At 41.6% G+C, this 13,930-nt stretch overlaps 1 protein-coding gene and 1 long non-coding RNA gene across 4 annotated transcripts in view; one reads left to right on the forward strand and one right to left on the reverse strand.

The window, feature by feature from the left end:
* Positions 1-13,930, forward strand: part of LOC307216861 — a 330,476-nt gene that overhangs the window by 198,791 nt on the left and 117,755 nt on the right. The window lies entirely within an intron of this gene.
* The window catches only part of ARMH3 (armadillo like helical domain containing 3), a 132,526-nt gene that overhangs the window by 65,286 nt on the left and 53,310 nt on the right, over positions 1-13,930 (reverse strand). For all 3 annotated transcript variants that reach the window (XM_079977434.1, XM_079977435.1, XM_079977433.1), the window contains exons 21-23: positions 7,256-7,338; positions 6,105-6,231; positions 4,583-4,658 (exon numbers count right to left, since the gene is read on the reverse strand). In XM_079977434.1, the coding sequence (XP_079833560.1) occupies positions 4,583-4,658; positions 6,105-6,231; positions 7,256-7,338 (286 nt within the window). The remainder of the gene's footprint in view (positions 1-4,582; positions 4,659-6,104; positions 6,232-7,255; positions 7,339-13,930) is intronic.

A 13,930-nucleotide genomic window follows, 5' to 3' on the forward strand; every position in this document is an offset into this window, starting at 1 on the left:
AGCTGCTTATTTCCTTACGGAAGTGAAGGTCAGCTTTCCAGTTATCGACCTTACAGCTGAGTACCTCAACCAACGCAGCCAGTCATTTTACATGGCAAAACCACCACATGATACATGCAACTTGAAAATATGGTAAATTCTGCAACAATCAAGGGTGACTGGACATTGCCAGGTTTGCCATTTTGACAGAGGGAAATATATTCCACAATCATGCTATGCAGATGGAGACATGAGTTCTGGGAAGAGGATTAAACTTCCTGAAAATGATAGATTTTAAAATTTTTTTAAAAGCAAGCTTCTAGCCTCTGGGACTACAAGGATAGTATTGAAAGTCTATGGACAATGTCTAGTGAAATCTCAGTGTTAGGGGTGCACAGGTGGTGATGGTGGTGAGTTAAAGATATGTCTTCTTTTACTGAGCCATTTACTTTGCTAGCGAGATTTGGAAAATCAAAAGTTCAAAAAAAAAAAAAACTGCACTACAGGCTGCTTAATACTAGAATCAGCTAAACTAAACCAATGGCACAAACAAAGTGGAAGGTAAGGAGAAGGGCATTTTGCCTCAAAATCATTTGAAAACAAACATCTGGTGTAAAATAGTAATCAAAATGAAAGACCTTGAACAAAAAAAATAAAACATGCAAGCACAAAAGGTATCATATGAGAAAAAGTGGAAAAATGCTGAGCAATCAACAAGGACCAGATTACTAAAAAATCTCCAACAGAGCTTGGGTATCACTAATATGACTTCTCTTGCCTTTAAGTGATTTAGAATAAAATGATCCCCTGCATTACACTAGAAAAACATTCTGAAATTAATTTTCTTTCCTTTTTTAAACTGAAGAATGCCTCAAATGATGTACTACAAAAAAACTAACAGTATCCTATGGCCAAATGGCTCCCACTAGCATAAAATCCACTTGTAAAATAGAGGAAAATTGCATTCTATTTCTATTTTTAAAAGAAGCATAAAAATGACGGGAAATGAATCATCCATCCAAAATAAGCTGAGCAAATAAAAAGAAACTATATATTGGCCTATGCAACCAACCTGGACTCTATAGTCTAAAGCACTCTGAAACAAGAGCAGAACTTTACCCTCCTGTGAATAGAACAGGAAAAATCACAGTAAGTCAAAGAAAAGCTCTACCCCAAATAACAAAAGCAAAGAGGTTGGGGGTAAAATATACATATCAGTTGCATACTGATCGTACCTCAGCAGCAATGAATACAACAGGATGATCAACCTTTGTTAAGTCTAAATGAAAACTGTCCTCAAATTATGTTATGCTACACACTGATCTCATAAGATTGCACATCATCTGCAAGTCTCAACTATAAAGCCACAACTGTTTCAGCAAATGGATCAATAAAAATAATTATTATTAATTAAATTTGTATACTGCCCTATACCCATAGGTATCAGGGAATTACACAATTACACACAATTACACAATTACACACAGCCTACTTTACACTACACAAATGTAAGATTACAATATAAAAAACAAAAAATCCCAATAAAATTGATTAAAACGATAACAATATTAATGTATACAAACAAATAAAAATATACTTAACAATTAAACAATTTAAAACATCCCCATCCCCCTTAAAAACACTGATCTTACCACAAGGAGGCTGGCAAATGCCCTCGTTCCAACCCCCCAAAGTGCCGCCCCGAAAGGGACAATTCCTTTTGGTGTTGCCCCTTTATGGCAGCCCCACCCACAAGGCAGGCAAGCTTTATATAGCTGTCCCAGCAGCTGCTTCACAAGTGCTGTCAATGCTGTCTGCCTGCCCAGGGTCCTAGTCCCTGGACAACTCTCAGCATCTGCAGGTCCAGGCAGATAGAGGCAGGTGAAAATTATGAACAAGAAAAGATTTGTAAAGCCAACACCTCCCATGCAATATCACATTGCTTTAACATCTATCTCCAGAGTGAAAGTGAGGGAAGAGCAGAACCACCATCACTACCTCCAAATGATGAGACAAATCTAAGAAAGCCCTAAACAAGCCAACTACGACATACAGTCATACCTCGGGTTGAATGTGCTTCGGGTTGAGCACATTCGAGTTGCGCTCCGCAGCAACCTGGAAGTAACGGAGCGCGTTACTTCCGGGTTTTGCCACTCGCACATGTGCAGATGCTCAAAATGATGTCACATGCGCGGAAGCGGCAAAACACGACCCACGCACGCACAGAGGCGCCATCGCTTGTTACGTTCACTTCGGGATGCGAACGAGGCTCCGAAATGGATCCCGTTCGCATCCCGAGGTACCACTGTATCTGCATAATGCTCCAACACTAAAAAATTAAGTAAAGTGGTGCCTCGCAAGACGAAATTAATCGGTTCCGTGAGGCTCTTCGTATAGCGGTTTCTTCGTCTTGCGAAGCAAGCCCATTGACAGCTTAGCGGATTAGCGCTATTAGCGGTTTAGTGGCTTTTAGCGGATCCGCTGATAAGCGGCTTAGGGCTTAGGAAAAGGGGGGGGGAAAGGGAAAAAACCCCGCAGGAACTCGCAAGACATTTTCGTCTTGCGAAGCAAGCCCATAGGGAAATTCGTTTTGCGAAGCGCCTCCAAAACGGAAAACCCTTTCGTCTAGCGGGTTTTCCGTCTTGCGAGGCGGTCGTCTTGCGGGGCACCACTGTACTGTAAAATGCAGTTTTAGGCCGCCTCCATCAAAACAGTTGTGGGTCAAAGCTAAAACCCACGAGTTAATAGGGAAGAGCATGCCACTTATCATAGTTTAGCGAACTAACCTCTCAAAACTACATATAATGAATCAATGCCTGCCAGGTAAGAAATTCATCAGTAAGAAACTATTTCTCATTCAAGTTAATTTAGTTTTTCATGAAAGTTTATAGATGTGGAACGCAAGGAACGGATCTGCAGAGCAATCCTAACTGTGTCTACTCAAAAGTAAGTCTTATTGAATTCAGTGGTGCTTACTCCCACATAAACAGGTTTAAGACTGCAGCCTTAAGTATTAGTTGGGCAAACAGTCTAACACCAAAAGAGTTTGCAAGATCGTTCTCTTTGCAAAACTGCTGCTACAGTCTAGTGGCTGTTTTCCTATTGTCCAAGAAGATCAATTATAGTAAATAATTGTCAAGGAGCCCGCAGAGGAAATAACAACCAGACTGTTCTGTCACAGCCTTCCAATTTGCAAGCATAATTCACTTTGTTTCTACTCTCAGTTCTAGAGACTTTTCTAAGCAGCCCCCCCCCCCCACAAAAGATTCAGACCATGCCAAGGGCAGGCCCAATCTTCTACAGCATTTTAGATAGCAACCCCCAACCTATGACTGCCTGTTCTGCTGGTACATTTAGAGCATTATCAGTCCCCAAGTGCTTCATTTAACTCTGTTCATGAAAAATAAAGAGCGCAGCAGAGTAAATCTTGCAGAACCTATATATAAGGACATGAAACTCACAGGCCTGCAGAGAGAATCTTTAATGGTGGTTTACAGACACATAAAATTACTTGGAAAATGCCTGGAGGGAGTTTGTTTTCCACATGCTGTCTTCCTGAGCAAAGAAGCTGGAGACACCACAACAAAGGTAAGTTTTGTGTCACAGGGGAAGCATGACTTCTGTGCCTGACTTTCTAATCCTTCTTACCCTGACACAAATGACTAGCTCTTAGGGAACTCAAGGGGGAAGATTTGGTACTTCTTAGTGAATCATGGGCTGTTCAGTTTTAAACTTCCAGTTACACAACCCCCAAACATTTAAAAGTAACTTCTCTCCCAACCTGGCTAGTCTACAGTCTTCAGCAGTAGCCACTGCTGAACGAAAAGGCAAGGGTCACAAATTCTCTAACAGCCTCTCAAGAAAGATGCATTGCAGGCTCTAGCAATTAGTTGTTTGCATGCCCCTTGAGAAAGGAATACTCTTCAGGCCATAATCTGCTTTTAAGTATTGGTTTTTATTCCAATCTTTCATTTTAAATATTACCTTGGGGACAGGCTCCCAAGGTCATCACCCAACATGCCAGCCACTATTGATTCCAACAGCCCCTGTAAGCCCCATGAAATGTAAGAGCCTCAGTATGGAGGAAAGCCCATTAGCCAATCAGCCCCCCTACCAGCAGAATCATGTATCATTCCACAGGGATATTATGAGGATGAACTCATAGGCACTTGCTCATAGCTTTAAAAAGTGGAACTTCTAGGAACAGCAAAGAGTATTGCAAAAGATGCATTCAAATACTTACACCTTGGCCCTGACTATCCAAAGTAAGTCTACATTTTACTCTTAGAAAACAATGTATTTTGAAACTCATACCTTAGCCCATTTTAAAGAACATATGAGTTGTTTACAAAAGCAATCGCTGCTGAAGTGGGAACATGTTCAGCAAACTAGGCAATATAGCATTTTTTTGCGGGGGTGGGGGAAGCAAAGTGCTACAAGACTCCTTCAGGTTTATATCCCACCCCACCCCAAAATCCTGGCTAAGAAACCAACCAGCATGCTATAGTGCAACAAAAAATGAAGTGTTCTGGGAATAAAAGCAAGAATGCACAAATGAGCAACAAAACCTTTGTGCTACCGTTAATTGCTTTCCTTTCCTTACCTTATGTTAACCAATGCGTGTGTCACCTTGCTGGCTGGCTCCTTCCACTGGCCAGCGTTGGTAGATAGCCTCAAAACTGAAAGAAAAAAGATTAAAGGAAAGTTACATTCTATGGCACCTATTTTGACAACAGTACAACATTTTCCAAGGCAATCAAGTAACTAAACGAATTATTAGAAAAATATAAATAATCTTAGATGAAGTACAGGCATCATCCAAATGTGACCACCACCACATGAGTAAAGAATGTGCATGTATTTACATTATACCAATGTAAGGGTATAATAAGGAGGATAAGACTTCGAAAACACATCCCAGCCTAAGGAACTTTCCTGGAACTTCACTGGGCTGCTTCTACACTGCTCAACATATATATAAAACTACTAAGAAGCTTATTGCCTCCACTGTTCAGCATACAGCAGAAACAATATGGGAAAATACATTTTTCTTTTTATTTGTTCTCACTTTGAATATGCATGTACATTCAATTTTTTGTTTTAAAGTTATTATCGATGTTTATTGGAAGACAGTATTCTAAGAGTTTTATGTAACTGTTCTAACATTATCATGCTGTGTGAGTGAATCAACTACGTCCCTTTTATGAATGATCATTTAACCCTTATTATATGCTTGCCAGACTAATGTTTCTAAACAGAGAGGAAAGCAATGGGAGGCAGGGAGGGCTGGCCCTTTATATGCAGCCCTTCTAAAGTGTTACTCAGAGGTAAGTGCATTTATATAATTGCTTGGTTATGTTTCCCTGCCAGCATTCCTTCCTCCCATTCATTCTGCCTCCCTACTAAGTATTTGCTCTACAGCATCTCACTGCATCTCTCTGCACCTTCACTCCCCTACCCAAAAACATCATTTACATATCTAGACTGTTTGCTGCACTATTTTAAAAAGGGTATTGTGGGGGGGGGTTGTTTTCCAACTGCTTCTGAGGCATTGACCTGGTTCTGTGGATGCTAGCAGGCCTACGTGCTCCCTGTTCTGTACAGTGGGTTCCTTGTTGTGCATCCATCAAATGCTTTTTTCACCTCTTGTTTACAACACCAACTCCTGCTGCTGATTGGCTCTGGGGGGTGCGCTTGCTCTCTGACCTGAGACTAAGGCATATTTTCCCAGCTGGGAACTCTCTGCGCACGGCAGGCTGGCTCATTCTAAATGAGGGCACCGTGCGCCTTGCTACCATTTAAATATTATATGCCTGGCAATAGCAAACAAACACACTTTCATGTATACACAGGTGAACCAGATGGCAATTCTATACCCAAACAGCATCGTTTCTGCATGTCTGCTCCTGAAGAGTCGCTTTCAAAATGTCCTTTGCCAAGAACAAGGAACCTTTATCCTTACTGAACAGGATTATTTCACATCCATGTGGTAACTGACAGCCACACAGTGAGCACACATGCTGATCAGGCATTGTACATAATTGCTCTCTCTCACACCCACACAGTTTATCTGTCATATCTGTGTATTTTGACAACACCAAACCAAGTCATCCAACACTACTCACCCATAGAATACAGGTTATCAAAACTCTGGTGCATTCTGATGATTTCATAGTATAGCTCATCATAGCTGCTAGGAGTCGGAAGGAAGGTATCTCCATAAGTGATGAACATGTTAAACAGGTTTACCACCTTCAAAAACAAAAGCTATAGGAATTACCACAGGAAAAATGTGCCATATAATATATGCAGTTATCTAAACATTTAAAATAAAGAAGTCATTACTTAATTTTTGTAGATAACAAGTGTTTTGTAGATAACAAGTGTTTCACCTCAACTGATTATAAACCACTTTTTTCTTTCCCTGATAAATTTAGGGATAAAAATAAAAACTGGTTATAAGCCACCCAAACAACTGAAAGCAGGCATCATTCCTGTGAGGGAGGGAAGGAAATTGGAGGACTGAAGAAGAGAGTCTGCCAAAGCCTACTAGCGAGAGGACAGAGCTTAGGGGCAGAAGCAAGTATCCTGAGAGGGTTAAAAACACACCTCCTTTTCTTGCTCTATACAGGGCTGTTTCTAGGCTAGGGGAAGAAAAGCAGTGGGGTGTGATGGGGGAGGCATTTTCCTTTTACCACTCTTGAGAACATCCCTATCCAGCAACCGGGCCAAACCTGAGCCCTCTCACATTATACAGCCCTACTGGGGAACTCCCACTCTCCCATGTAAGCCACTACAAGGTTCCTGTTCCAGGCTGGCTGAATTCCTGAGCATGTTCAGTCTTGTTAGGGAATGGGGATACAGTACAACTGTTTCATTTGTTTGTTTGAGCAGACTCCACTTGTTACCCAAAGCAGTGACAGATCCATTTGTCACACAGCACAACAGTCAATAACATACACATGAAGGGGCTTTCCTCCCTCTTTCACATTTCCACTGAACACCTTGCCCAAATGCTTTGACATTCCAAACAGATATCCAGCTGCAGGAAAAGTCCTTGAATCCAATTCCAGCTTGAGCCAAAAATAAGTGCTCCCAACCCAGATACACAGAAAAAATAGAGATGCCATGATAGAGAACAGAACTTCTAAAAACGGCTCCAATAAGATCACTATCTGGGTTTTTTGTGTGTGTTTTTGAGTGAGCATGCTCCACACTAATTCCTGTTTTAAATTCAGTGCTATTAACTCTCACTGTCCCCCAGAAAGAAACTCACCATGAGAGCCAATGTAAAGATGTTGTGTTTTGCCAGCAAAACAGTCTCGTTGGACAAGAGAAACTTCAATAGATTAATCAGAGCTGAGAAAAGAATGAAAAGGGTTTTTTAAATGCAACTACATTATCATAAGCAGATACTTGCTCAAAGTCTTCAAAGAAAGCGTTTGATTAATTAGAATCCTGTCCGTCACAGATAAGCAGGCACAGAAACTGATGTATTGTTGTCCCAGATTTATCCTTCCTGTTCAATACCATGTTGAGTCAGTTGCCATTCAAATCAACTGACACAGAGGGTTTCCTCCCCCTACTTGTCAGCACCTTAAGTAGCACCAAGGGTCTGGGAAATCAGCTGCCTGCTTTCAGTTTCAAACACTGACAGCACAGGACACAGAGAACCAATCTCAGCTGTCATTTGTGCTGATGATGCACAAGGCAGAAGCAGGTATAGTGCAACTCTGCAATAGCTTGACTAGTTTTATAATGGCATGCATGACACCCAAGTAGATACTACACAGTGTGCCAGGTTTCTTAGGGCAGGACATGTCGCTTTTGATTCCTCTTGGGAGTATTGCCTGGAGAGAAGAAAATGTTAGCCACTGGATTCTCCATCCCTCTTTGATATCAGCAGTCACCCAAGGAGAATGGACAGATTAGTAAATGAAAAATGTTTGGCTCATGAATGGTTTATGAGGAACTGCTGCATTCTGAATACTGGTAAGAAATTTATATACTTGACAGTGTTATTACAATCACTGGTAACAATAGAAAGCAATTTTCAAACACAGGCACTTCTGTTTTACTTGGAGCTTATTTGGCAAGTGAAAGAATCCCCTTCTGATTATGTGAACTGACAGCAATTTTCTGCTCTGGAGCTAGGTGTAGATATAGCAGTTCTGTGATCAAATTCTTAGCCTGAAATTTCCCAGTAAGGAAACCATACAAAGAAGTTTTATGTCAAAGGCTCTTCATCACTTTCTAGCTGGATCGGCTTAATGTCAGTCTGTGAGCCCAATTTTACAGGTACAGCTAGAACATTATCATGAAGAGCATTCCTACTTATAGAACCACCACTGTGCAAGAAAGCAACATGCTCTATAATCCGCTAGCTGAGAACTCCCAGAACAGGAAGCCCACTTAAGACAAGGGCAATCTGGCAGGATCCAGAACAAAAGATTATCCAACTGCCAACTGATCATTTATCTGGAGCAGGGTCAGCATTTTTTTTCAGCAGGGAGCCGGTCCACTGTCCCTCAGACTTTGTGGGGGGCCAGACTATATGGGGGGGGGGGGAATGAACGAATTCCTATGCCCCAAAAATAACCCAGAGATGTACTCTAAATAAAAGCACACATTCTACTCATGTAAAAACACCAGGCAGGCCCCACAAGTAACACAGAGATGCATTTTAAATAAAAGGACACATTCTGCTCATGTAAAAACACCCTGATTCCCAGACCGTTCACGGGCCAGATTTAGAAGGCGATTGGGCTGGATCCGGCTCCTGGGCCGTAGTTTACCTATCCACGATCTGGAGACTTGAAATGCTCAGAATTTATCCTCTGTCATGAGACAATGTTAAAAATCAGGCACGTTGTGGAAGGTTTAATGAGTTAGTCAAGAGGGCATTGGGTGGGCCAGGTTAATATGACTAGTAGGATAAAAACACAAGCAGGATAAGGTGGGGGGGGGGAGTCTGCCCCATGTGAAAGTATATTCATCCATTTGGAACAGATTTCAGCCACAAGTCAATAACTGCAGGGAAGATGATAGAACAAGAGAGGAGTAAGAACCAACCATGGCACTGAGGGTAGGTGGGGCTCTCTCATCTTTTGGATATGATTGAAAACAGCTGAAGGATAGTGAGGGCCACATGATCCAATAACACTAGGATTATTTTACAGGTGTCTGTGTACATCAGGTTAATCACATAAGGAAAGATAAAATGTTTAGAAACTCATCTTACGCCAAAACATAATCAAATACGGCAGAGAAGCAATTTCCATCTCGGTCTAGTGATCACAGATATAACCATGACAACCAAAGACAACTTCTTTGCAAATTCCTTTTTTAAAAAACCTACACATTTCATCCTTGTATTTAGAAGATAACATTTTGCCCTCAGATTTAGAGCTGACTAATGAGCTCACCACTGCTGTGACATGCACACACCCACTGTCCTCATACTATTAACATGCCTCTCTGTGTTAATACCTAGTCTTGTGTTTATAGCTTCATTTGCTAGTGTAATGAATTGGTCTTTGGGGACTGTGGACATGCCCTATATGCCACACTGCCTCCAGCTTGAAAGAGTCTGCTGCCCATATTGTACTTAGAGGCATCAGCCTTCAGGGCAGAAGAGTAGCTTCAAATGGGTTCTTCAGAGCAGAGATGCAGTTAAAACATGTTTCCAAGGTAACTAAGCCTCCGTGGTGAATGTCACCATCCAAGGCAATCACTGCTAGGGACTAAGACAGCTGCCCTGAGTCTTTGTGATGGTGGTTTACTGGACACTTCTCACATGAGCAGCTATAATATGCTTTGATCATTGGCTCAGCTTTAAGAAATTCCACAGACAGAGATCACTGGCTCAAGCGCATGGAATGCTCCACCACACAACTGTCTGTAGAAGTGCAATTTGCCTGTGGCTGTTTATCTGCAGGTCTGATTCACAGACTGCTCAGTTTTAGTGGAGAATCTGAAAATCTCTACCCTGAAAATCTGAACTCTTATTTTAAAATGATCCTACGTCTACTAGCTTCTGGCACGGAGAACACTTGGGTTACACTTAAAACAACAATAAAAACTGTAACATGCAATATACACCATCCAAGCAACAATAACACCACACTAATATGTAACAAGCAAGAAACAGTAACATAAAATAAAATTTGTACAGTAATTGGACGAGCAATATTAGCCCAGAAAAAATGGTATGTATTGCAACTGGAACTAAAAGATGAACAATGATGGTGTCAGATGTACCTCATAGGGAAGGCTACTGCTGAGACAGGACACTACCACCAAGAAGACCCTATTCCATGTCACCACACTATGCAGCTCACCCAGTGATGGATGACAGAAACATCTCCACTGCTGATCTCAACATACAAGGGGGAGATGTGCTCCTTCAGATAATCAGGCCCCAAGCTGTGTATGGCTTTGTATGTCAACATCAGCCTTGAACTGGGCTCAGAATAGGTAGCCAGTGCAGGACGTAAGAACATAAGAAGTCTTCTGGATAAGGTCCATCTAGTCCAGCAACCTGTTATCACAGAACCAGATACCTGTGATAAACCTGCAATCAGGATTCGAACACAAGAACACTCTTCCTTCCTGTGGTTTCCGGCAATTGGTACTTAGAAGCATTACTACCTCCAGCTGTGGATGCACAGCAAAACCATCATAGCTAATAATGTTAACAGTTTCCTCCTCCGTGAATTTGTCTAATCCTTTTTAAAGCCATCTAGGTTGGTGGTTAGCATGGGTATAGCCGGGGGGGGGGTGGCATCTGCCGCACCCAAATCAAGTAAATACCTAATTGACCAATCGTGTTGTAGATAGCTTGGTTCTGTCCCACCCACCCCCACATAAAGCCTGTCCCCCTAACATAAATCCTGGCTACGTCCACACACCCCAGCTATAAAGAACAGCAAAGTCTCAGCGATCTATGCATCTCCAAAGGGGGGGGGGGGGAATCACCAGCTTTTCTGAATTGTCGCAGGTTGCCACAAAATATCCTAGCATCCTCATTCCCTGAAGCACTGAGAGCAATTTCAGGTCCCCCAACTGCTAAACACTCAGCAGGAGAGAGAGAAGAAAGAGACAGAAAGAGAAAGGCATGAGACTAAACACTACACCACTTAGGGGCACAAAAATGTATTCCGTACTTCATTCATTCTCAAGGGGCTCCTCCTCTGGCTGCTACCATTTGAACTCTTAATATAAAAAAGACCCAAAAACATCCACCTGTACCCCAGACTAGGAAGCAAGAGCAAACTAGAAGCTCAGTACAAAAGTTACAGGCCGTGTCCACAACGGACAGCACTGGCATTTTGTCTAATTGCCCAGATTACTACTCTCACTCAATTTCCTCTCACTGGGATAAAAGCAACTAAAGGAAAAAAGTAGGGTAACCTGCTTTTAAGCTGTTTTCTCAATTTTTTTAATTTTTTTATTAAGATGGCTGCAAATTGGTATGGCTCTCCAGCTCACACAGCTCAGATCAGTCTGCAAACTGGCACTTCCAGTGCTCAGCAGGAGTTTTGAGCTGTCTGTTATAGCAGGGGGAAATGCTGGGGGTCCTTTTCCCTTTGTGAGAACCCCCCTGAGAAGAGTGGTATGCTATTTGGCCAGCCACTATCCACCTCTAGACTATCTAGCTATAGAACCCACACCAAGCTGCACAATTCATTCAGGATAGCATGGAAACCTGATGCTAACAGAAAAGACTATTATACTTCATTCTTGGTATTTGAACAAGCTACAAAGCAGGTGGGGGTAAAGGGGAGAAATTCAAGAAAGTGAAAAAAAGAAAGGCAGGAAGTTTTGCACAAGGTTCTGCATCAAAGGCAGGTGCTGGTGGTATAATGCCCAACAGAACAGAGAACATCTTTGTGGGATTAGCTGCCTGCCTCTTCTTACTACTAGGCCAAAACCTTATATAACTGTTTGGCAAAAGCAGGTCAGGTGGAAAGACATGGAAACACCCTGCTGAAATTGTATAAGATGTGCTAAAAATCATTATCTCCATTGAGGTGCAATATAGTTAAAGATTAGATATTGTGCACAGGTCCAGTCCCTAAATGCAACTTTCCCAAGTCCTTCATGGCGCTCTGGAGAGGGGGTTTATTTGCCTATTTTCTGAAAAATCAGGGGCAACTCCAGCTCCAGGACTTTTAACTCTTACTGATGCCCCACTTCTCAAAGCAGAAAAAGAGGCGGCAGCCAAACATCTCTACCAAAGGTGCTCTACCAAATCCATCCCTCTATACTGCATATTGTGTCAGTTCCTAATGTCAGCACTCAACTCCTGAATGAACGAAAAATTCTCAGATTTATTCTACCTCCTATCTAGGGTCAAATTTTCATAAGAGAAGAAGCAGAAGAAAGAGAACTATGGACTTTGTGCAGATTTTTTAAAGGAAACTAGAGGCCTTCCCAGATGATTTTCAAAATGCAGAAAATCCCTTCTGCATGCACAATGCTGTTTGTCACCTCTCTTTTTTTAGGAGAGTGTTAAAAATAAAATGAAACATATATGAAATGCCAACACACTGCTGCAGGCAAAGAAGTTAATGCTAAGTCATGCAAGGCTGCATGTAAATCTGGACATCAAATGTATGTTCTCTGACTCAGTGGCCCAGTGCACATGTCACACTAAACCATAGTTTAAATAAGCCATAGCTTAAATAAAAAGCTATGACTTAACATGAATGAGCAGCCTGTTGGTGCACAATGCTCAAAAGTCCCTGTGGTGCTCCCCCCACCCACCCAAATGGTGAGACGAGAACAAACCTTGGTTATTGTTTGTTGCTTGATTGGAAACAAACCATGACCCAGGTTCAGATGACATGACAAGCCAGACTGGCTTTTTTTGCCCATAGTCCAGCAGCAGGAGAAAGGAAGGGGGAACCACAGGAACTTCTGAGCAGCCATGGAGACAACTGAATTACTGCTGGCAGAAAGTCCATCCAGGTGCTAGTGAGCAAATCTTCTTCAAAACAGAGGTATTCAGATAAATATTCTAAGCAGCAGAAGACTTCAACTTTAACCAAAACTAAGGCTAAGTGTAAAATTCTAGTTGGCATTAATCACTAAAGGTAGTGGTGACTCTCAGCACTGAAAACAGATTAAAGATACATTAGGGGAATGGGGGTGGTGGAGAGAAATGAGCTAAGAGCATCTTCTAGTAAACTCGCAATAATTTTACCATATTTAAAAATAATCTCAAATGTTATGTATGCACTGGCCTCTAAGGGGAGGTAGCAAGATCCCACAGGTAAAATATTAATTCCTCAAGCTGGCTGGCTGAGGAAGGGGCAATAATTAGGTGAAATAAGTCCAAAATAATGGACAATAATCTAGACTAAATGCTCTGAGAAGGTTAATTATGCAATTAAAATCAATAATTAAATCAGTTATGAGAAACTACTCCTTTAGCAGCTTCCACCTGCAGGCTTCTCAATAAAGAGTTTCCACCACAATCAACTTCCAATACAGAAGGAACATACCGTATTTTTCTGTGTATAAGACTAGGTTTTTTCACCAAAAAATTAGGTTTAAAATTGGGGCTTGTCTTATACATGGGTAGTGCTGAGGGGGTGTTTTCTTAATTTGGAGTCCCCAAAAATAGGGGGTGTCTTACACATGGAAAAATACAGTATATTGAACAAACTGGAGAGAGCTCTGAAGAGAGGATTAGGAGAGCCAAGGGCTTGGCTAAGAAGAAAGATGTATGAGACAAAACTGAAAGAAGGAGGCACTTAATCTAGAGGGTAAACTGGGGAGAAGAGGCTGGGGTACAATTTTAGTAATGATGTAGAGTATGTACATATACGCACAGAGTAAAATAATACTGTGCAAAAATAATACACAATAGAATAAAGATGATTCAGCTGCTGTCCATAGTCAAAGGCAGAACAAATGGAAGTAAACAGAGCTTATTTTCCTTAAG

The sequence above is a fragment of the Podarcis cretensis genome, assembly GCF_951804945.1.
Source record: "Podarcis cretensis genome assembly, chromosome: 5".
In the NCBI taxonomy this organism is placed as follows: Eukaryota; Metazoa; Chordata; class Lepidosauria; order Squamata; family Lacertidae; genus Podarcis; species Podarcis cretensis.